The 23,915-nt window shown below is 44.2% G+C and overlaps 1 protein-coding gene across 3 annotated transcripts in view; it reads right to left on the bottom strand.

Annotated features, from left to right (window-relative positions):
* Nucleotides 1–467: 467 nt before the first annotated feature.
* CDKL1 (cyclin dependent kinase like 1) overlaps nucleotides 468–23,915 on the bottom strand; it is a gene marked incomplete at both ends in the record, with an annotated part of 44,196 nt that continues 20,748 nt past the window's right edge. The window contains 8 exons of one of the 3 annotated variants that reach the window (XM_080936637.1): nucleotides 468–575; nucleotides 2,726–2,881; nucleotides 4,637–4,693; nucleotides 7,775–7,857; nucleotides 9,897–10,097; nucleotides 10,626–10,716; nucleotides 13,722–13,794; nucleotides 23,611–23,732. In XM_080936637.1, coding sequence (XP_080792763.1) covers nucleotides 468–575; nucleotides 2,726–2,881; nucleotides 4,637–4,693; nucleotides 7,775–7,857; nucleotides 9,897–10,097; nucleotides 10,626–10,716; nucleotides 13,722–13,794; nucleotides 23,611–23,732 — 891 coding nt within the window. The remainder of the gene's footprint in view (nucleotides 576–2,725; nucleotides 2,882–4,636; nucleotides 4,694–7,774; nucleotides 7,858–9,896; nucleotides 10,098–10,625; nucleotides 10,717–13,721; nucleotides 13,795–23,610; nucleotides 23,733–23,915) is intronic. The other 2 variants (XM_080936638.1, XM_080936639.1) reach the window with 2 other exon arrangements.

The following is a 23,915-nucleotide window of genomic DNA, read 5'->3' on the forward strand; positions in this document are numbered from 1 at the left end:
TTTGGATCAACTTAGATAATTCTAAAAAAAAATTCTTAAACCATAAAAATCAAGAAAAAGTAAACAAGAAACAGAATCACAAACATTTTGATTTCAGGGACTAAAATCATACTTAAATATGATTTGAAAACAAGGTAGGAGATAGGACTCAAGGCAACACACGTAAAGAAGTGTATATGGCCATTTCTTGATCCACTTCTTCATGTGGCAGAGAGCAACCCGAAGCAGGCCCTTGACCGCATCTGCTGTTGCAGCTGTGGCAGGAGGCAGCGTTTATGTTCTGTCCGTGCTCTGCTGCTCAGATAATGAAAACTCGGGGAAACCCCAATTTCCCTTCATCTCCTGGCAAATGACCTCCAGCTTCCTGTTTGTGTTTTCTCCTGATGTGTGTTCGAGGCAGGAATCGAATGTGTACAATGTTTTCTTCTTCAAATTATTGATCGATTCTTCATTACTCTGCCAGCTCCTTAAATATTTGGGAAGTGGTAGTTAAATTTCTTGGTACTGCAGGGGTACTTCTTATTGTCCAAGGCCGGAAGGGTGCTGCTGCCAGTCAGCTGAGGTAGGTACTGCAACTGAAAGCACAACATAAATACAATGCTGGAGATAGAGAAATAAATCCGTCCCATCTAAATCCAGACATGACAGAGGGAGAAATATTTCAATCTGGCTTCTTCCTTTTAAAGGTGTGTTTCATTTTTAAAAAAGCAATCCAAGCCAGGTTTGTTGGCACTCCAGGAACAAAAGCAGTAAGATCTCAATGGAAACAGCCTCAGCCACATAGTGAGGCCTGCCTCAGAACAGAGGAAAAGAACAGAAGCAACCAGTGCCTTGGGTTAAGTAATAACCTGCTTGTTTACCTTGGGAGACCTTAAATTCTAACCCCAGCATCAGAAAGAAAAACACATGCTTGTGTGTGTGTGTGTGTGTGTGTGTGTGTGTGTGTGTGTTAGAGAGAGAGAGAGAGACAGAGACAGAGACAGAGAGACAGAGAGAAAAAAGGAGAATTTAAAGACTTTCAAAAATCAGGAGGTATTTTCATTATTGGAGAACAAAACTGTTTTGTTTACAGTGTTTGACTATATCATGTAAACCACAGCCTTGACTAGTAGAGAAAATACACATAACACTTAGGCACTTATTTCTATAAATAAAAAGGCAACAAATCAGACTTCTTTCAAGCTTCCAGAAAAACGATTGTCAATGTCAAATGAAAACAAGAACAGGCTAAATACTTTTTATTTGTACAATGGGGCCTGACGAACTTGGAAAGAAGATATTTGTTAGTTCTTTTAAGTCAAACAATCCTTCAGGATTTCAACACACTGAACAGTGAGGTTCTTTGTTCTTTCTAGTAGAAATATTTGCAGATGGTTTCTTTGCTCCTGAGCACGAAATAGCACAGCAATAGGGAAAGCTCAAAGTAGAGCAAGAGGGACTTCAGCCTGGTTTACTCACTGGGTCATAGAGGATAGAGAATAAAAAACATCACCTAGTTTTATACCCATGATCCACCTCAGAGCCCTGACATTGAAGCACTTATTCCTAATAACCTCTCCATCTCTCTCCTGCCCAAACCACCTACATACCATCCAGGTGTATGTTTGAGGAAGTTGGGGCTAGAAAGGAAAGATGAACTGTGGTGGTTTGAATGAGGACGTCCTCATAGGCTCATAGATTTTGAATGCTTGTTTTCTAGTTGGTAGAGCTCTTTGGGAAAGGTGAGGAGGTGTGGCCTTGTTGGAGAAGGTATGTCACTGGGGGTGGGCTTTAAGGTTTCAAAAGCACAGGCCAGTCTCTGTCTACTTCCTGTGGATAAGATGTAAGCTCTCAGCTACTGCACCAGCACCTTGCCTGCCTCCCTGCCTCCCTGCCTGCCTGCCTGCCTGCCTGCCTCCCTGCTGCCTGCCTGCCTGCCTGCCTGCCTCCCTGCTGCCTGCCACAGCACTCCCAATCATGATTACACACTCACCTCTGAAACTGTGAACAAGCCCCAGATTAAATGCTTTCTTTCATAAATTGTCTTGGTCATTGCATCTCTTCAGAGCAACAGAGGAGTAACTAAGACACTAAGGCAAGATAATTTGAAGCTTAAGTTTCTGCATGGAACCAAAAGTGATCAAGAACAGTCAACCCATCTTAGCTATGGCTCAACCGGAGTCTAAATTATTAGGACTTTTGCCATTTAAGGTTGTGTAACCACTTTAGACCAGTCGGGACTCTTCACTGATACAAGTATGCAGCTGGATCTTGTTCTGTGGCGAAAGGTGCTATCTTGCAGGCTCTTGTTGCTGTGTTTATCTTCACCAGCCCTGACAAAGCAGAAAGGAAACACTTCCATTTGGGGAGAAACCTGCAGTGTTAGCATTGGCGGTATCATGGCAAAGGTCTACTTTGGATTTCATTCTCCAAAGCATGAGAAACATGTTCAGCTGAATATACATGATGTACTAGCCTGCAACCTGAGTTCATGTACATCAGACATCTTTGTTCCTGTGTAACATCAGGAAGCATGGTAAGGACAACTTTAGGACTCAGGATAGAACCTCAAGAAGCACTTGTCTCTGAGGCCCGGGTTGATAATTCAAATGACCTGGCTCCTATATCTGGTCTAGGATTGTGGGACTTCAAGCCACAGTTGTCACTAAACCTAGCTCCCAACTCAGTACCAGGCAACAGGTCATTTGAAACTGTAAGCTTGGATGTTTCTGTAAGGCAGTTTTACCCCCGTCAAGTGCTTTCTGCTCTGCCTCAGGGTCTTCCTCGATGGTTTGTCATGTTGTCTTGTCAACTCCCCAACTTCTCGAATACTGTCAAAATACGGATGCTGCAACAGCTGTTCACACGTCAGCCTCTCAGCGGGGTCCATGTGGAGGCAGCCCTGAAAGCACAGAAAATCCCTTTGAAGCTGTAATAACATACACTTTACTTCCTTGAAAAACTGAGCACTTTCATTTATTTTTAATTTTTACCATTTTAAATTTTTTTCTGAGGTGTTCAAAGTTATGTGCACAAGTATTTTGCCTGCATGTATGGAAGCCTGGTACAGAGGTCAGAAGGCGACAGTGGATCCCCTGGAACTGGAGTTAGAGGTGCTTGTGAGGCATGTGAGTGCTGGAAGCCAAACCCCAGTCCTCTGTAAGGAAAGTGCTCCCAACTGCCGAGCTCTCCAGCACTGGTTTTCACCATTTTTAATCGACACTTAAAAAATTATACATTTATGGGGTGCGGTGTGATAGATACATGTATACAAATGTGTAATGGCCAAGATAATTAGCATTTTATTTTCCTTACATGTTTACCATTACAAGTCTTAACTCTTCTCCGGATCATAAAACATGCAATAGACTATTGTGAGTCACATTCCCTGCTGCACATGTCTCCCTCTGTGCGTTAGCACCCTGTCTCCCTACCCTCCCTCTGCTGACCACCACTCCACTCTCCATGTGTTTTAGTTTGAGCGTGCGTGACAAGTAGGTTCTCTGTGAAACACTAAACTCTCAGAAAGGAGGGGATAAACGTTGGAAGTGGGTTTCCTCGTGTCTTTGAGGTGTTCGGTGGACTTATGGGGGAGTATATGATTCTGGAGTTCAACTCAGCACTTTTACTCTGAAGTCAGACCACATGGGTAGAAGTAAAGCTTGTGTCGCCATTGTTCTTTTCCAGTCTGGTTCTCTGCCCCCTTTCTAGGCTCTGACAGCCTTTTGATAACCAGCTAAGGAAACAGTCTGTGGAACACACATACACAAGGAAAGACAAAGAACTGCCTCGATGTATTTGTTCCTTAACAATTCCCACACTTCTATGGCATCACACTGCCTTCTGAAATACTGGGAAATTGACTGTACATTGCAAATTGGTCCTGTACCACATTTTACATGACCTGTGCTTCCAGAAATAGATATGTAAACCAACTTTTAAAATGTACACAGCAGTTGGTTATCTTAAAATTTTATTTGTATTTAATATGTATGATGCCTACATGCACGTATATCTGTGCACCATATGTGTGCAGTGCCTACAGAAGACAGTAAAGGACACCAGAACCTCTGGAGCTACAGGTACAGATGGTTGTGAGCTGCCGTGTGGGTGCTGGGAGTTGAACCCCAGTCTTCTGGAAGAACAGTCAGTGTCTCATCCACTGAGCCTTCTCTCAATCCTGGGACTTGGTTATTTAAAGCATCCTATAGCTATGAGTGTTTTTTTGAAGGAAAGGCTTGTTTTGTAAAACATTCCTCTTAAAATTTCCATTTTGTATAAACTTAGAATTCCAACAGAATGTTACTTATCTTTAAGATTTATTATATGTAAGTACACTGTAGCTGACTTCAGACACACCAGAAGAGGGCATCAGATCCCTTTACAGATGGCTGTGAGCCACCATGTGGATGCTGGGAATTGAACTCATGACCTCTGGAAGAGCAGTCAGTGCTCCTAACCACTGAGCCATCTCTCCAGCCCCCAGACTGTTTATTTAAAGTGAATAATATATGTTTGCACTATAATAGAATGAGACCCATTTTTTTAAATTAAAGGTATTTAGCACTTCAAAAGAAGGATTTTAGATAAACATTTATTCAGTTGACAGTTCTAACAACTGTTTTTCCTGGCCCTCAGGAAAGCCTCAGGATTTTACCTTTAAGAAGCCCAGTGCAGAGTAGGAGATGTTTGGGAACCTCAGCTCAAGTGTTTCCTGTCAAAGAGAAAAGGGACTTTTAGTTGACTGCACACATTCTAATTAAAGTTCCTTCACACTACATTTCTTTTGAGTAGCTGTACCTTCCTGGCATCTTTGTGCCTCCTCTGCCCTTTGCCACCATGCCTTCCACCAGTAATAACCCCTGATGACGGTCATAAGCTTCTCCCTTCGCCTCCAGAATGCCTTCCCAATTTTATTTCCTGATCACTCACTTCCCTTCTTGAGGAAGGCAGCATTATAAATAAGTAAGTAAATACTGATGGAGAAGACCAAAAAAGCAACAATAGACACGTGTTGAGGTATGAGAGAGAGAGTCTGTGTGTTTGTGTGTGTGTGTGTGATTGTGCTGTGCTCGAGAACGTGGTTTTGGTTTTGTTGTGTTGTTTTTGTCCCCCTACTTTGTATAAGACGCCTTTCCTGACAATAGCTTTTGGCACTTAAATTAATAGCATTATCAAAGCAGTCACTAATTATAGCATCTATTGACATTTGTATAAAGGGAGTATCAAAATATACTTTATCCTACCCAGATACACACACTCTTGTTGGATTTCTGAAAGAAATACTATTGTCACAGCCCACATGTGCCTGCTGTTTTTCTAATTAGTCCACAGAGCACAGAGTCTCCCCCAGAAGTCTCGTGTCAATCTGCCTAGACACAAAATAAGGCGGGTGAGTTCCCATCACTTGGTTGGGAGTGACATTGGAAATGGGCAAAGTTAAGGAGCCATCACACTGAGGAAGCTGACTGAAGATGAACATTGAACAGAGTCAACGACCACGGTGCATTATGAGTGTGAATATGGTAAAGTGTGAGCCGAGGGCCAGAGCAATTGGCCAGGCTCGTCTAACACCTGAGTCTGGGGTTGCACTGCAGAGCTTCAGAGCATAGTTCTTTTAGACAGGGAGCCAACCTCAAATTCCCAATTGCGCAGCTAATGAGCAAGAATCCTAATGCACCTTTACATTAGCTTTTAGCCGACACAACTTAAATAGCTCTCTGTGTTCATCTAAAGCAAGCACTGCCAAGGGTTGCCATTGCCGATATCAGCTCTCCTGTCTCAGGAACAATGCCTGCCTCTTGGCTGTAAGACACCAGACCCCTCTGGCCTGCTGAACTAGTTCTCCAGCAGCCAGCAGGCCTCACTAAGTGGGAGAGGGCACAGGCGTTCAACCAGCACAGCCATGTGCTGCTGCTTCCTGTGTTTCTGTCCACAGGAAATTCCTTGTAGGACAACTTCTGGGAACCAGGAGATGCTCTTCACGGTCACAGAGCTGAGGCTGTTTCTTAGCCCTCAGCCAGGAAATTGCTAAGGGCTATTTGGTGCACAGCTGGGGATGTCCAGGTCACAAGGGAGCAGTGGGGTCACTTCCCATAAGCCAGATGCTGTTCTCGCCTCTCCATCACGCCATGACCCACTTTCCCTAAAACTGGCAATGCTGTAGGGAAATGGAGGCACTGTTGGTGGGACAAAGACAGACATGCAACTCAGGAGGCCAAAGGAGCTTCCATCTGGAAATTGACGTGTTGGTTACTATCTGAAAGCACTTTCTCAGACAGTAGCAACCCGACCTCACAAACCTTAATTATGCCCTGAAATTCCATTATTGCTCTTTTCTTGGCAGTGATAGAAACCCACAGGGGCCTGCTGAGTACTCTACCACTGAGCTACCCTGCCCCCGTTAAGTTATGAAATACTTTTTACTTCATTATAGACCTATTAGAAGACTTTTCAAAAATGTAAGAAGAAAATAAGGAATGAAAATAGAATCCCCAAATCTCATTGCAAAGAGATTTTGTAAAGTGTTCACCTGTGACCCCAATACTTGAGAGGCAAGAGAATCAGGAGTTTTAGGGCCGTCTAGACTACCTGAAAAATAAACCGGAAACAAAGAGAAAGATATCCTTAACTATTTGTCTAACAAAAGTGAAGAGGTTTGCATAAGGTGTGGTATCTGCCTGCAGTCTCAGCCCTCAGGATCATGAGGTTGGAGAATCAGCAGTTCAAAGCCAGGGCTAGAGAGGTGACAGAGCTGGGAAGTTCTGGCTGCTTTTCCAGAGGACCAGGGTGGAATTCTCAGCACCCACATGCTGGCTCAGACTATCTGTAACTCCATGGGATCCAGCTGCCTCTGCCCTCCATGAACACCTGGCACACAAGTGGGGTACAGACAAAACACCTAAATTCATAAATGAATAAAATATTTAAAAGTTAAACCAGCCTGGGCTATAAGCTGAGCCCTTACCTCAAGGGAAAGAGAAAGTAAAATTTTACATGATTTCCCAGAGGTTCCCATCTTTTTCTATATTTATATGTACATATATATTTTATTAAATACTTATTTGAATTATGTTAAATTATACTGTTTACTATTACTAAACAGTATATGTACAGTATAAACAGAATAAAATATTAAAACTATACTTTCTCATTTAAAAACCTGTTGTAGACTTTTCCAAATAGATGAATACAGATCTAATTATGTTTATTAGCCCCACGACAGCTACTACACAGATGTACTTCAACTTAGCCTCCTACTGAATACTAAAGGCAATAATGTAAACCCCACACCTCTATACCCTTGTTTAGTGGTTTTTATTAGGATGTGGTATTCAACGTGGGTTGGGGAGATGAGCATGTAGGTTCTCTTGGCCCTTTATAAAGGGGTGTCTCCCCACATTGACCGTACAGGAAGGAGGGCAGCAGAATGAGGTCGTGGTGGTTCTGCTCCATATTCTGGAGGGCGGATTAACAGGAGACTATAAATTTGGGCAATGCTGGGGGGAGGAGTTGCTTCCACCTGGTGAACCAATGTTTAGGTTTGCTTGAAAGTTAATTTGCTCCCGACAATCTGTGTTCAGTTGATGGCAATTAAGGACAGGTATGACCAGGTTGGCTAACCTCTGTTCCCAGGGGCTCCTAAGTTTGAACTGAGGCCAGAATCTCACTCACCATCTTGCTCCAATTTTCTTCATCACTCTTAGACAAAACTTTCAGTGTCCCTGGTATCTGAGTAACGACCAAAACCTAGCTAGCCTGACCTAAAGAACCACCTCCAAAATGAGTTACTCACCATGTCTTCAGGGTCTGGAATTTTCACCCCACTGAAGTATTGATTCATGCTAAATACTTGCTGGTGCCTGGGAATGAGATCTCCTTGGGACAAGAAGGGACAGAGGTGAGTTGGATTGTTTAGGTAACGCAGGACTGTGCATTCCCTCCGCAGCCTTGTGGACACAGAAGGCTGTGTCCCTAACCCTACACCGAGCTCTTCAGGGACAGTGCCCTATGTCAGGGGTGGAAATGGATACCTTCAAGATTGTTGCCCTCTTAAGCTTACAATGTATTTGAAGACTCTAAAATCAACAGGTTTAACAGGAGGCTAACAGGAAGGTCCTCTGTCTATGAGGAATCTATTTCCAAATTGGAATCATCTTTTCCTGTTTTGCCAGTTGCTGGTCTATTAGAAACTTTGTTGTCTACAGTTTAGAAGTTCTTGCGGCATGAGGCTCTGAAACGAAGTTTCTAGACTCCTATCAAATGAAGTGCATTCCACGGCAGCCAGTTGAGCTGATGGTGGTTTCATGTAAAGTCTTAGGAATATTATCGTGAAAGACTTGTGCAGAAAACAGGATGAAGTGCTTCTCTGGGGCACAAATGGCCACTTTCTAGAGCAGAGGGGAAGCAGAGGCCTGCAACCAGGAGCCTGTGGTGATGCCACTAAAGTGGCTTCAGCCCCTGACTAGAGTGTCTGAGGGAGTGGTCAGTGTTCACAGCTTTACCTCTCACTCAAATCCAGACCCTGGCTCTAGTTTGGATAAGCAAGCAAAAAGCCAAAACCAAACAAAAACAAAAACTCCAGCCCCTAGGGTGTTGGTTCCTATGTCTTAAAACACTATAATGAGGTTCCTTAGCCCCTAGCTTTAAAAATGAATTAGAGACACACACACAGTGGAGACATATCCCTGTGCCTTCAGAGCCTCCCTACCAGGGCTGGAGTGGCAGGGGAGTGCCCTAAAGCCACTGGAGGGACAGTCAAGGAAGGCTGAGGGACCCTGCACGAGCTTCAATCAGGCTCCAATGTACAAGACACTGGTGGAGATGATAAAAATGGGAAACACCACCAGGCAGCGGTGGCACACACCTTTGATCCCAGCAGTCAGCAAGCAGAGGCCTGACTCCTGAGTTCAAGGCCAGCCTGTTCTACAGAGGGAGTTCCAGGACAGCCAGAGCTCCACAGAGAACCCCTGTCTCAATAAACAAACAGAAATGCAGTCTCGCCCTCAGGTGGTCTTTAGTACTTTGGGTAGACAAAGCAATATGGTGATTGCTGATAATACAAGAGTTTATGGAGCAGAGAAAGTCTGCTTTAAATTGGGTTCCTTAGCAGAGAAAAATCTAACTTCTGAATTTTGAAAGGAACAACCACTGGATCTCTTTAACTGTCCCCTCCTCCTCCCTCCCTTTCTCGTCTGTCTTTGCCATTTCCCTTAATTGTAATGGAGGGGCGTGGCAAACAAAACTTTCTTCTCCACACTTAGAAGGCTGAGAATTGTCCTCTACTGTAGTCTGAATAATTCAAAACTTGTCAGGCCGGCTGCAGTAAGGACCTATGAATGAATCACCTCATCCTAATACAGGCTTGGCATCCCTAATTAAAAATTCTGAGACTGAGGGCCAACATGATCCTACAAGTAGGAAATGCCACACTCAACCCCATGTGTCTCGGTCAAACGTAGGCACTCTAAAAGGATCATACAAATGTCCTTTAGGCTATGTGGCTAAGGTACAAATGAAACATAGGCCTCTTCCCTAAGATACCACATTTAAACCTCCAGTGTCATAAACACTCTAGTCCCAAGCCGTATGGATGAAGTATGTTCAGCATGTAACTGAAATCGGCCACAAAAGCCAGCTGTGACCCGCTAAGTCCTTGCAGCATTTTTGTTGCCAAGATTAACACATTTGGAAGTTAAGAGGATCTGACCCAAGCTCAAGAGATAAGTCTATATGTCCTGGACAGTTAGTGAATTCTCAGTAATCATTAATTAGTGTCATTTAAACAAACCGTAGACACTTTTAATGAATCCATTTCAGCCAGGCTAAGAAATTTCTGTTTCCTAAAGGTGTCCGGTGAGCAGGGGATGTAAGGGAAACAAGCTGGTTCTCAAAAAGTCAGGACAGAAACCACTTACCCAGGGTTTTCCTTATCAGATAGATCTGATCCACATCTGATTTTCCTGGCCACAGAGGCACACCAGACAGCAACTCAGCAAACACACAGCCGATTGCCCAGACATCTACTGGGGGACCATACTGTGTGTCCCCCACTAGCAGCTCAGGTGAGCGGTACCACCTGGTGGCCACATAGTCTGTGTAGTAATCACCTGGTCCAGCTGGTCAGTGAAGGAACACAGAAAACAGGATAGTGAAAGCCTAGAATCACAACTGAGCAGGGAAAAGCTAAGAATCACTGTTTGATGCTAGCTGCTAGTTGAAATTGCTTGGCTATTGAGTGTTTTACATTACTGATGCTTTGGCTTCGTCCCAGTCCAATTAATCTGAACACTTGGAGAGGGCCCAGGACTACCGGGATGGTTTTTTAAAGTTCCTTGGGTGATAATCTGCAGCCAAGATCAAAAGCCATTCATCTAAAGCATTATGTCTGATTAAGTATTGTTTTGGGGGAGAAGTCAGGAGATTAGCATGCTTTATAATAACTTCTGTGATACAATTTACATATAGCACACATTGTGTGTTTAGATATTTTTACAATTATATCCCATTACAAAACTTTGCAAAAACTGTAATTTAAAACAAGGTTATTCCCGAGGCAGCATAGGAGAGCCAGCTTTCTGGCGTATCTAGACCAGCGATCACAGTAAGAACGTTTCTTTTCCACTGAAGAAACTGCCCATACTCACTGAGAAGCCGTGCAAACCCAAAGTCACAGAGCTTAATGACTGAGTGTTTGGTGATGAGGATGTTTTCCGGCTTCACATCTCTGTGTATGCACTGGTTAGAAAACAAAACAAAACATCATGAAGGCACAACCCTGGAATATGTAGCAAATATTGAATACATCATTTTAACCTGCCATTAACCTGTTGGATAATAAATAAGACAGCAGACTAAAAATAAACCTAGTTCCACAGAATCATTTCAAATGCTTGAATGGCCCCAAAGATCAAGGAAAAATGGACGTCAAGAGCCAGACTCAGGGTTGGAGAGATGGCTCGGTGGTTAAGAGCACTGACTGCCCTTCCAGAGGTCCTGAGTTCAAATCTCGGCAACCACATAGTAGCTCACAACCATCTGTAATGAAATCTGATGCCCTCTTCTGGTGTGTCTGAAGACAGCTACATTGTACTTATATATAATAAATAAATAAATCTTTTTAAAAAAAGAGCCAGGCTCAGCAAATAAAAACATGTAAGATACCTAGTTACTCTTGAATTTCAGATGAGCAACTTTCTTTTCAGTGCTGTGGATCGGAACCTTCTCTTTGCACTCTACCTCTGGCGACACCTCCAACCCAGCTAAAATGTAAGTATATCTCATCCAGTCTACATTAGAAAAAGGAACTTCATATTTAACCAGGAGCCACCCCTAACCTGCCTGCTGTCGGTGAAGGGGAAAGGACCGAAAGGCTTTGAGGCTGCAGCCTGTGGCAGCGAAGACAGATTGGAGCAGAAGCTGGGTTCATGGAAGGCTGTGGGCTTGGTAAACAGGACAAGCCCTGGGCCTGCTGAGATAAGCCGGGAAGAGAGGGCGGGAAGCTCTTGCTTGCCAAAAGATCTCCCTTCCAGCTCTGACATTTGTCCTAACAAGAGCTGGCTGTAGCCTCACCCTCACCCTCTAGATGTCAGCTTGGTCCCACAGCACAGGGGAACTCACCAGGCGGCTCCTGCATCCTGACTCACCAACTGGTATCAAGCTACATTCTTTGACAGGGTGAAGCCACTACAGAGAACAATTGAGAACTTTCACAGGACTTTCTCATTAAATGGCAATGTCTTTGACAAATAAATAAATGAACCTCTTTTTTTTTTTTCCTTCTGTTCCCCATAAATAAATCTCTTAAGTCAACAACTTTTAGGCAACAGTTACATTAAAACTTGAGTTGAGACAAACTATTATTCCGGGTTCCTTGTGATCCCTTCCTTCTCCCAAGGGTTTTCCTCTCTGTGGGAAATGCTGGGTCTTTCTGCTGCCCAACTGACTGTTGGCCTGAAGCCGGCAACCCTTGAGGCTCTCCTTGACTCTAGAATCCGGAAAGAGGACAGAGGGTCTGCGTGGGTGCAGAAATTCCCACTCCAAGGGACTTTTAGGGTGAGAGTGCAACATTAGTGTTTCCCAACAGCATTTTTATTCTGGAAAATTTGGAGGTGGGGTGGCTAATTACCTTACTACCTACCTATCTGGTTCTCAGTAACCGATGGCTCTTGGCTCTGAGGTCTTTCTCCAGCCATTTTACATTTTGCTATAAATAGATCCTTCCATGAATATAATGATGACATATGGGCAGATAGACTCAAGAATGTGCGCCACCCTCCTTTGGGAATTCTTTCTAAGCTCTGTGTCTTCCCCCGTTAGCACCCCCCATTCCCCAAGCACGCGTGCGCAGAGCTCAGCAGAGTCCACAGCTCTCCAGAGAGCTGTGGTATGCACTGTATTAATCTTCACTCTCTTCAGATCTTCCCCACCAGGGCTGGCTGGAGAGCTTTCTCCCTCTTTCTGCCCCCTCCTCCCCCTTCCCTCTGTACCCTTTCACCTCCACTGTCCCTCCTGCCACCCCTATGCTGAAACTTGTTTGTTGGGAAAGTGCTAATCCTCAATCAAAGCTCTTCCTGCTGTAAAATGGCACTGTTTGTTTGTTTGTTTGTTTGTTTTCCGTGTGAGGAGTGAGACCCAAAGACTCCTCATGCTGAGCAAGAGGCCTAACCTTGGACAGCCACTCCAGCTCTGACAGAGATTCTAGGTGTCAGCTAATGAAAGCCAAAACAATGGCTGTTCTCATGTCTTCTTGTAAGCGGCTTCAGAAAAACTTGCTTGGGAAAACTCAGAGGGGATTTAACCCCTCAGGCCTGGGTGACCCCGGTGACCCAGGTGACCTGGCAGTTGAGATGACAGATGTCTGGAGTTCAGTTAAAACTCCTGGCAGAATGAAATTCTAAAACTCCTGTCTGGGATTTTGAGTGTTTTTAGTGGTTGGACTCTGGTCCCTTCCCCCTTCCTTTTTTGCTCTATTGATTCATTGGTTGGTTGATTGATTGCAGTACTGGAGCAAACCCAAGACCTCATTTATTCTGAGCAAGCACTCGACCACACAGCCCAGGAAGCTGGTTTCCATGTGTAGGAAGTGGGCAGCTCATTGTGGGCTGAGAGGGGATAACAGATTTTTCAGCATTTATGAAGTCTTGTCACGTGGGCAGTTTCTCACTGTGTCCCCCTCCCCACCCCCCAGCTCAGTTGTGGCAAGGAGGACCAGAGGCCCATTTAACACTCCAATCTCACCAGAGCAGGCAGTAGCCTAGGACTCCACCCATTGTAACTGCACCAGGTGTCTGGGGTTACCTCTCCCAGTTCAAAGCCTTTAGGGAAACCAATCCAATACAGACTCTCTAAATAAATGGGGTTCTTTCTACCTCACATTTTACAAAAAAAAAAAAAAAAAAAAAAAAGACTAGTTTATTTTTTTTTTAAATATTTGTTTTACGTATATGAGTGTACTGTAGCTGTCTTCAGACACACCGGAAGAGGGCATCAGATGGTTGTGAGCCACCATGTGGTTGCTGGGAATTGAACTCAGGACCTCTGGAAGAGCGTGTTTCCATAAGATTTGGGTACAAAGGAATAGCTAAACTGCCATCTTAAGTCACTAACCCCCACCAGGCTTAGGAAGATTACGGTGAAGAAGAGTTATACCCACAAAGGTGTGCTGTGAACTTTGAATACAGCTTAGTCTTGGCTCCAGGGAAGAAGTCGCCTGAGTGTTCAAAGGGGATCAGGACACTTACATTGTGTTTGTGGCAGAAATTCACAGCCTGTAGTGTCTGCCAAGTTATGTTCTTCACAAGAGGCTCGGGTACCCTAGTAAAAACAACAGAAACACATTCTTCACTCGAGCCATGGAATTCAGCTTGAGAAACCCAATCCAAACCAGGGCAGGCTTCCGGACTGAAAAGTCCCAAGAGACATAGGGTCCTCAGCATCCACAGGCCAACAGCCCACAAATCCAGTGTTGATAACGTGAGGCCAGCACACTGCTGAGCTGTTGGGAAAACAGGTTAGCAAAAATCCAAACATGTTTGTTTGCTTGTTTTAAACAGGGAGGGATGGTGAAATCCACAGGGAGCTCGGCAGTATTCATGGCCTGGGACGGCCTGAGATTTGAACTCTTCAGTTTCTTTCTTTGTCCTGTTTTGGGTTTAAGCACACTCTTGCTAAAGTGGCTCACTCTTCTCAACCCCCACCCTAAAACTCCAGATCATCTGTATTAGCCCCCGAGTGCTGGGATTACAGGCATGCACCCCTAAGCCCCATTTCTGTGAGGACTTTGCTAGTTCGTATGCAGCACAAAGGATGGTATCCTCTTTGCTCCAGTTACTCCAAAGTGTGGTCCTGAAGCAGAACTTCCGTTCGTGTGTGCCTGAGTCACTTGGTTTGTTTGTTTTCTTTGAAGGGAGAGGAACAAGATTTTACTGAGACAAGGAGGAGGTTAAAATTGCATACCACATAACGAACGTTCAAAATAACTTAGGACACAGATAAGCATCGTGTTCCTTTCCCATACTGCACCTCTCTTCTCATCACCCTCACGTCAAACTTCTCATCCGGCCCCTTCCCTATCCCTTTCTCACAGACTCACTGCTGATTTAACCATGGTGGCCGGGAGCCCCAGCAGACGCCATGTGTGAATAGGGAAAGAGCATCTCACGGGAAAGCAGGTTACCGTACAAAGCAAGGGATGATTAGAAAGAAAGCTGTTCTGGAGCAGAGGCTCTCCTTAAAGCTGTAGCCTGGCTGTGGTACCTGTTTCCAAAATGGGCTGCCTTGTCTGGCCTCTGTGGTAGAGATTTGATGTGCCAGGCTGAGGTAAGCTCAGGAGTAACCCCACCCTCTAAGAGGAGAAGGGTAGGAGGGATGGAGGGAGAGTTTCAGTGAAGGGGGAACTGTGAAGTAAGGCAGCACTTTGGATATAAATAAATAAATAAATAAATAAATAAATAAATAAATAAATTTTAAACGAGTTGTTTGTTTTTGGAGACAACTGCCTGACACACATGTTAGACCCATTATTTTTTTTGAATCAAATACTAAATGGTGTTGTGGCCCTCAGCCAAAATTACTATGTAGCAGACCAGGGCGGAAACAGTGTAGATGTGTTAAAGGAGTTCACACAAAGTCACTTCTGGCCCTCGGTAGAGGCCACAAGGCCACTGTAGTCACAGACCAGATGTGCAGGAAATCCTTTCAGGCAAATCAAAGGATGCTTGGACATCCCAGGGACAGCTTGCCGGAAATGGAGAGGCCACCGCCAGGAAGAATGGCCAGGACAGTTTTGGATTAGGACTGTTTTCGGGCTTGAGGTAGTTTCTCACCAAATCCTTGTCCTTGTTCTAGTGACACGTAGGCACAAACACCAGGAAAACTTGCCTGTCAGAAAAAAAAAATGGCCTAGAAAAAACAAATAAGAAGTGGGCTTCAAAGGTCCCCCAGCACCCATCTTTGTTTAGAAAAATGCACTGTACTTATTCAGTGACTTTTTAACATAAAGCTAAACGCGCCAGGAAACGTCAGTCTTCAAAGGTATTTCCCAAACTAAACAATGCAAAGGGAGTGTTTACAAGTGAATTATGATTGTGTGTCCTTAGTGTTCCCCTAGTGCTGAGCACACCACCCCATTCTACACATCTCAGTATAGAAACTACAGACTACAGTGTCAACAGTCAGCGACCTATTTCCTGCCTTTATTATTCCATTGTTCTGCAGCACAGGAGCCTCAGGTTCTGAGAATCCTTTTCGCTAAAGTGAGATGATGCTGAGACACAGTTTTCTCTATTGGGGGAAAAAGAAAAAGGGAAGAAAACCAGAATATATTCTACAGCATGGGGGGGGGGGGCTGAAAGTGTGTGTGTGTGTGTGTGTGTGCGTGTGTGTGTGTGAGAGAGAGAGAGAGAGAGAGAGAGAGAGAGAGAGAGCACACATCTATACAGATGCCAGAGGAGGGCATTGAATCCCCAGAGATATAATTACAGGTAATTGTGAACTTCCCAACGTGGGTACTGTGAACAGACACTAGTCCCTGAAAGAGCAGTAACTGTTCTTAATTACTGAGCCATTTTTCCAAACCCACAAGTAAACTATTGAGTGCTTTCTTCAAACCCACAGGTAAACTATTGAGTGCTGAGACTCTGAGGCTGGGGGACAGCTGGAAGTCGCTACAGTTGGAAAATGGAGGGCAGGCTCAGGGACAAAGATTGAAGATTCTGATTTGGTGTTCCAGTAAGTGGCTCAGCCAAATAACTGACTGCACTGTGAAGCTTGGGACTTCCAATAGGAGGTTATATGGTGCTCAGGGGCAGCTTCTAATAAACCTGTGCCAATAGTGGTGCACACTTGTGATCCCAATACTCTGGAGGCTAAGCCAGGAGGATCTCAAACCAAGGGCAGCCTGGGCTACATAGCAAAAGCTTGTCTCAAAAAAGCAACTAAAACAAAAACAAAGATGACAACAACAAAAAGGCAAGCCAAAGAGAGTTTCTAAAATAAATGGAAAACACACACACACACACACACACACACACACACACACACACACACACAATGAAACATCCTATGAAGGGTAAAGAGAATATTTTAAATATATATGATATAGTTATATACATATGACATATATGATATATAAGTGATAACCTATATATTGAAGATATATGGATATATTTTCAATAAAAAAGTTGCCTAGTATGTGCAAGGCCCTAAGCTCTGTCCTCAGCACCCACCCAGACTACAGTAACAAAGTAAACAATGGAGAAGTGGTAAAAGACTCCAACACCCAACTAGTAAAAGGTCCAGGAAATTTGAAAAATTAATAAAGAAGTAGGAAGTAAATATAAAATAATTAAAATGCATTTTATTCATAGAAAAGCGCATCAAATTTTTCAGAATCTGAAACTATGAAGATGAAAAGAAGATTCTCCAAGCTTCTGGATTAAAAACAAAACAAAACAAACAAACAAAAAAACCAAGATTTTACAAGAAACAAAATACAGAATAGCATCTTTTTTTTCTTTTTTCTTGTTCTTTCTTTTTTTTTTTTTTTTCTTTTTTTCCCCCCGAGACAAGGTCTTACTGCGTAGCCCTAGCTGTCTTGGAGCTCACTCTGTAGACCAGGCTGGCCTCAAACAAAGGGGCCTCCTGAGTGCCGGGACTAAAGGCTCCAACATGCCTGGAGGCATCAGATTCCTCAACATCACAGAGGACAGAAGGCACAAAAACAATATCAACGATTTTAAGGAGAAATTTCAACCAAGCAGATAGCAACTGTCATGCAAAGTGAATACAGTATTGTGAGAATGAAGACAGGGCAAACCTCAGCCTCCTGTCTTTCCCTGTGCTGTCTCCATCTGGTAGGCCTCACGTAGACATCACGTAGGCCTCATGGAAGTATCAAGTAATGCCTCACCAGAAAGGCTCCGAGGCTTCCCTCCTTCAGACACGAGTGAACTGAAGGAAACTTAATACCATGGAGAGAGCTCCAGACCCTTGCAAGGAAGGGAATCGGGGATACCAGGAGGGTGGTGAAGAGAGGCTGTGAGTAACCGCCTTCCAGGCAAGCAAGACAACCTGTCCAGATTGCAATAACATGATTTCTGAGTCAGGAAGGCTGGAGGTTGGCATCATGCCCTCTGCCTTCTGCCATCCTAAGTTAATTATGAAAATCTGCAATAAACGTAAATGTTTTGGGAAATTTGGGGTGACTGGGTAGAGCCCCCAGACTGAGACAGAGCTTCCTCAGCTGTGGTCTGTGGCAACAAGGCTAAGAAGTTTGGTTGACCCCATAATGTGTGTTTCTGTGTTGATAGCCAAACGTGGTCTTGCTCTGGGGCAGAAGGTGGAGGACTAGGGCAGCGGTGGTGGAAGAAGCCAGTTCCCTCCCATTCTTTCCTGCCCCAGATATCTCCCACTGGAGTCCTGATCAAATGTATGTTTTTCCCTCAAAGGAACCACAAAAGATCTAGAATGTAACTTCGGAAAGAAATTGGGGTCTGGGTCTCTTCCACAAGGTGATTAGGTAACTGAACGCTAGACAAGCCATTTATCCATTTCGTCTAGGTAAGGAATGCTCAGAATTTGACAAACTAGCCTAGGTCCCGGGAACTGTACTCTTGCATAGTACAAATCGTCAGACCTACACACGAGGCCCTTGGGAGCTGGGTAATGCAATGAGAAAAGTCAAGTGTGGATGTTCCCTTTATCCTCCAACTCAAACCAAGATGGAGGGAACTTGGGAAGGCACACCCATCCTCTGGTCGTCCTGTGGTCCTGTTTGGATGAGGGAGTTTCCTTATTGAAAGCCACAACTGTCCCCCTGGGGCCCTCTGGGCTGTTGCCAGCTCCAAAACTTCCTCGAGGGAGTGTGAACTGAAATCCATCTGCTTAGGAAGAGTGTTGAAGGCAGTCACAGTCTGGAGCTACCTGCCAGTGTGGCTGCATTGTGTTCTATTATAGTTGTTTGGAGACAGGGTTTCTCTGTGTAGCCCTGGCTGGCCTGGAACTCATTCTGAAGACCAAGCTGGTCTCGAACTCATAGAAATCTGCCTGCTTTGGGAAGTTTGTTTTATTTCAGAAACACAAAGGACTCCTCACTGTTTCACTCCTGGGGATTTAGAGGAAGAAGGGGGGATCGTTAGAAACATCTAGTCTAGATTTCTAAGTGATTATACTATCTTTTTCCAACTAGAGACAGATGTACTTGAAAAAAAAAAAAAAAGGTAAACCCAGAAAGAAGAAGACAGGAAACCAGAAAGTAAGGAATTTGTCTACAGAGAAAGGCAGGGGCAACCATAAGACAGCAGCAAAAGTGGGTTCCAGAAGGACAGCTGGACAGCAGGCCCCGACACAGGGGACTAATGACAGGATGCCACAAAGAAGTATTTAATTAAAACAATACTAGTGGAATCAGATGTGAGCGCCCTGAAGAAAAGTATGAGAGGCTACTTTAAAAATGGAAGAAATTATCTACAGGGTTAAAAATGTTGGGCAAGTTAAAAGGCAAAGCAGATATTAATTTGAGAAAAATATGTTAAGAAAGTCAGGTGCAGTGGTGGTACATGCCTTTAATCCTAGCACTCGGGAGGCAGAGGCAGGAGGATCTCTGTGAGTACAAGGCCAGCCTGGTCTTCAGAGTGAGTTCCAGCACAGCCAGAGTTATATAATGTGACTAGTTAATATAAGCATTTGGACAAATAGGGTAAGGAAGTGTAGGAAATAATGATTTAAGAGAATGAAATCTTCATCCATCAAGACTGGGAGTCTACAGGGGCTGGAGAGCTGGCTCAGAGGTTAAGAGCACTTGTTCTTGCAAAGGACCCAGGTTCAGTTCCCAGCATCCATGATAGTACATAACCATCCATAACTTCAGTTCTGGGAGATGGATACCTTCCTCTGCCCTCTGAGGACACAGGCATGCACATGGTATACACACACACACACACACACACACACACATATGGGAAGCAGGATATACACATACAATGAATTAAGTTTAAGAATAGGAAGCCCACAATATCCAAAAATGTTAGAAAATGTCAATATGCTGCTTTTTTGTCTTACATGATCTGCTTATAATTTAAGTAGGGGGTTTTCACTAAGGTCCATGAGAAATACTCGTTTATTGTTTTCTTGACTTGAAATGCCTTTATCTGGTTTTTGCATCAGGACAGAGTTGATTCAGAAAATGACTTGGGAAATGTTTCTTTTGTGTTTTCATGGAGTTTGGACAGGATTGCTATGCCCTCCTTATGCATCTGATAGACTTCACAAACAAAATATTAGAACCCAACTTAGCATGGTTTTAAGGAAAAAATGCATAACAGTTCACATCTTGGGTGGCAAAGTAAATTTGTTCAGTTTGGGGAAATGTACACCCTAGAATCTTAGTTCAACTTCTAAATCGAAATAAAGAAAAAAGAAAACCTGTTTGTAGGGAAAATTTACAGTAGAATTATTTTTCAGGCCAAATGCTGACAACTTCTCGAATACTCCGTGATGGAGGAATGGCTAGAAATAATGTAACAATGTAATGACTTACATTAATAGTAGGGCTAACGATTATATTCCGGTGTATATAAAAGACATTTGAAAGTGTACTAGTGAAGCAGAGAGCTTGTTCCAGAATACAGGGCATGTTTTCTCCACAAGGTGGCTGGCAACTGGCTGCTGTAGCCATGGTCTCCAGCCCTCCAGACACCTGGCTTTGTCAGCACACCAAGACAGTATCCATGATGCCACAAAGTGAGTGCCAAGTAAATGACCCAGCCTGATACACAACACCAGAGCAGCAACTTTCTCATACCTGTATAAATTGTGTCTGCTGGCTTAGGGCTAGGTGATTTATAAAGAAAATCAGTTTGTAATCTTTATGAGGAGAAACAACTTGGGGGTGGGGGTGGGGCAGGCATGCCTGCCCTTGTCATCACGCTGAGGCACTTTGGCTGCACACTTATGGAGAAAGCCATGTCAGTAGATAAAATGTCTTTAATCGATTGTAACAAGTTACTCTTTGCCCCCGCCCCCTGCTCTGTTATCAGGGTTAATTGTGAGTGTCAACTTGACTGCATTGAGGGGCCCAAGAAAACCTGGGCCTACGCCTGGTCTGTCTGTGAGGGCTTTGACCTCCTAGTCAATGGATGGTTTCAGTAATCAGTGGGTTCAAACTCTGAGTGAACTATTGGGCTGAAGAAAATGGGCCTAGCTGAGGGAAGTAATCCACTGGGGACATGTCTCTAAAGGATAAATGTTGACGTCTCCTGTTTCCAGGTACTCCCCTTGTTTCCTGGTTGTCGTAAGACGAGCCTATCCCAGAAATGTCATGCTTCTCTTCCCTGCCTCAGGGCCCCCACCATAGAGCCAGTGGGCCATGAACCAAAGCCTGTGAAATCGTGAATCCACATAAATCTTTCTTCATAAACAACTGTTTCTCCCAGAGATTTGCCACAGTGTCAAAAAGTCTTCACACACACACACACACACACACACACACACACACACACACACACACACGTTTATCTGCAGAGTTTTATCCACCATGCCTGGTTCATAACTCCTTCCTGAAGGCAGGACATAAAACCTGAAACATGCCCCACCCCTTTTTCTGTCCTTGACCCTGTTCATCCCCGGGGGCCCTGTCCCCTATTCTGGAGGAGTGAGTGTGTCACAGATAAGCCAAGAAGACTCTCAACAGACAAGTCTTGCTGAGTTCCCCATGCGGTCAGTTAGCAACCATGTCTTCTCACTGGAGTCCCCATAAGAACCGCAGAGGATGGCAGCCTTTGAAGAGCCTGCGGAGAGCCAGACTTGTGGGTCTTCCTGCCGAGAGTGCACCCACAGAGGGCATGAACTTCACACACCCTTTCTCAAACTTCACCCTGTTTCGTCCTTTCATCTGTATCCTTTGAAATGAGGCAGCAAGTGTGACAAAATGTGTCCCGGAGTCCTGCGAGCAGCTGGGGTAAACATATCGAACCCAAGAATGGTGCAGGTTGTGGGTATCCTGCTTCACAAGCAATTGGTCAGAAGCTGAGGTAAAATCCCCGGGCTGTGACTAGCATCCAAGGGGAGCAGACAGCCTTGGGTAGTCCAAGTCATGAACATGTGGGATTTGCTGTTGAATTTGTCTAAACAGCGTAATAACTGGATTAGATCAGGGGACACACAGCTAGCTGCTTTCCTTTGCATAATTAATTGCTTGCCTGTTACATGGGGAGAGTATATACCACTCGAGGTTCCAGAAGGCCACTGTGTTGGTTAAGCTATAAAACAGAGGAAAAGGAGCCTACCATGAGAAGCCCAGCTCGCCCCAGTGTCTCCGTTGTACCGTACAGTGCAGCAGCAACTACACTAGTAGGGTTTCATTGAGCGTTACTTGCAAGCTGCCAAAAAAGCAAATAGCAACACAGGAAATGTTCTCTTGTTTCAGAGCACAGTTTCTCTGTTTGGTGACTTTCTGGAGGGTGGTGCCCATTTTCTTGGCACTAACATTCTAGAACATGAAAAGCATGCTTCGGGGACATTGACAAGCCACAAGCTACTTTAATCTCATTTACAGGAAGTCATGGCCGATCTTCTGTAACCAATATCACAGGGCAGAGCAAGCTCTTGGGCAAAGCTGAGAAGAATCTCATCCTCCAGCCACTGGAGGAAGGACATGAGCAGGGCTCTGCCCACCACTGCACAGCTCTGAGATGTCAGGCATTCTCCATGGTTTCCTAGCCAAAGGCAGCTCCCCTCCCCTCTCAGAACAGAGGATAAGAATCCCACACACAAGGGATAATGGCATCATTCTAGTTGACCAGTTAGACATTCAGTAGGTTTCAGGTATAGCTTCCTCTTTAATAGTTCTCTTCTTCTGGGAAAACTGCATGGGCTTACATAAGCTGTGGTCGTGCCCAGCCTACACTTTTCTTTTCCCAGGCGTCCTGTCCTGTGCCACACACACCAGTCACTCCCACTCTGCCAGTTAGAGCCACCGAGGCATGCACTCTCTACCTGCGCTTGCCTCAAGCTGAGTTTTAGTCACTTGTACCAAAGAAGTCCTGACTAACGCAGCATGCCAAATACTTAGATTGTACTAGGTTTTTTGATAGCCTTACGTGCCCCTTTGGTGATTACTTTTGTACCTTTTCCTTTTGTGTGTGCGTGTGTGTGTGTGTGTGTGTGTGTGTGTGTGTGTATGTGTGTATATAATCTATTAGGTATCTATGTATCTATCTATCATGTATGCATCTATGTATCTATATCTATGTATCTATCTATCATGTATGTATGTATGTATCTATCATGTATGTATCTATGCATCTATATCTATGTATCTATCTATCATGTATGTATCTATGTATCTATATCTATGTATCTATATTCATGTATCTATGTATCATCTATGTATGTATGTACATATCATCTATCTATGTATCTATCTAGGTATCTATGAACCTAACTATGTATCTATCAGATATGTATCTATTTATGTATCTATATCTATGTATGTATTCATGTATCTATATATCTATGTATCATCTATTATCTATGTATGTATCTATGTATCTATGTATCTATCTATGTATCTATCTATGTATCTATCTATCTATCATCTATCTATCTATTTATCTATTTTGAGGCAGAGTCTTGCTGTAGTCTAGGCTGGCCTCAGACTGGTGATCCTCCTATGAGCTGGGATCATAGGTTCATGTCACTATACTTTAGAGAGGTTTTCCTCTATCATTCAAGCCACTGTGCTGCTCTAATCAGACACAAAGTATCTCCTCTCCTTGTCCCTGCTTTCTGAGAGCTGAGATAACTTCAGTGCAGAGACATAAACCACAGAACAAGGCTTGTCTTCGGCAGTATTATGCCACTGTGCTCTCTTCACAACATTTCTGGAAGCTTCTCAGCTATCAGCAGCAGAGACATGTCAGCTACTGCTTTTGCTCACTTGCTTGTTTTTGAGACAGGTTTATGGCCCAGTGTGGCTTCAGTTTGTGGATTCCCTTATTTCAATCTCCCCACTACACAGTACCATGCACTGTTTCTTACACAGCCTTTAAAAAGAGTCCCCGAGGCTGTTCCCCTCACAAACCCTTGTGAGGGCTGTCTCTTCTGTTTTCTGGTAAGGGATGGGCCACTCACCCCCTCTGATATCTATCCAGCTCGTGAAGCACCGTGTGGTCGCAATACTCAAACACGAGGTGAAGCCTCCGCTTCCTCCGGAAGACTTCCAGGAGGTTGACAAGGTTGGGATGCTTGAGTTGCTGAAAGAAGAAGATGCAGGGTGGTAAGTAGGAGTTGTGAGAGACTTTCTTTGAGTTCCATCCAGAGAAAGCTGTCCCCCTTCAGGAGGTTGGGAGTCTGAATCCAGGGTCACCCAGGCTCTCTTCACGGGCTGTTTGTTAGTGACTTGGAGGTGAAGAAGATTAGGGCCCGGGTGCTTTGTG

Source organism: Micromys minutus (assembly GCF_963924665.1).
Source record: "Micromys minutus genome assembly, chromosome: 1".
Taxonomy (NCBI): domain Eukaryota; kingdom Metazoa; phylum Chordata; class Mammalia; order Rodentia; family Muridae; genus Micromys; species Micromys minutus.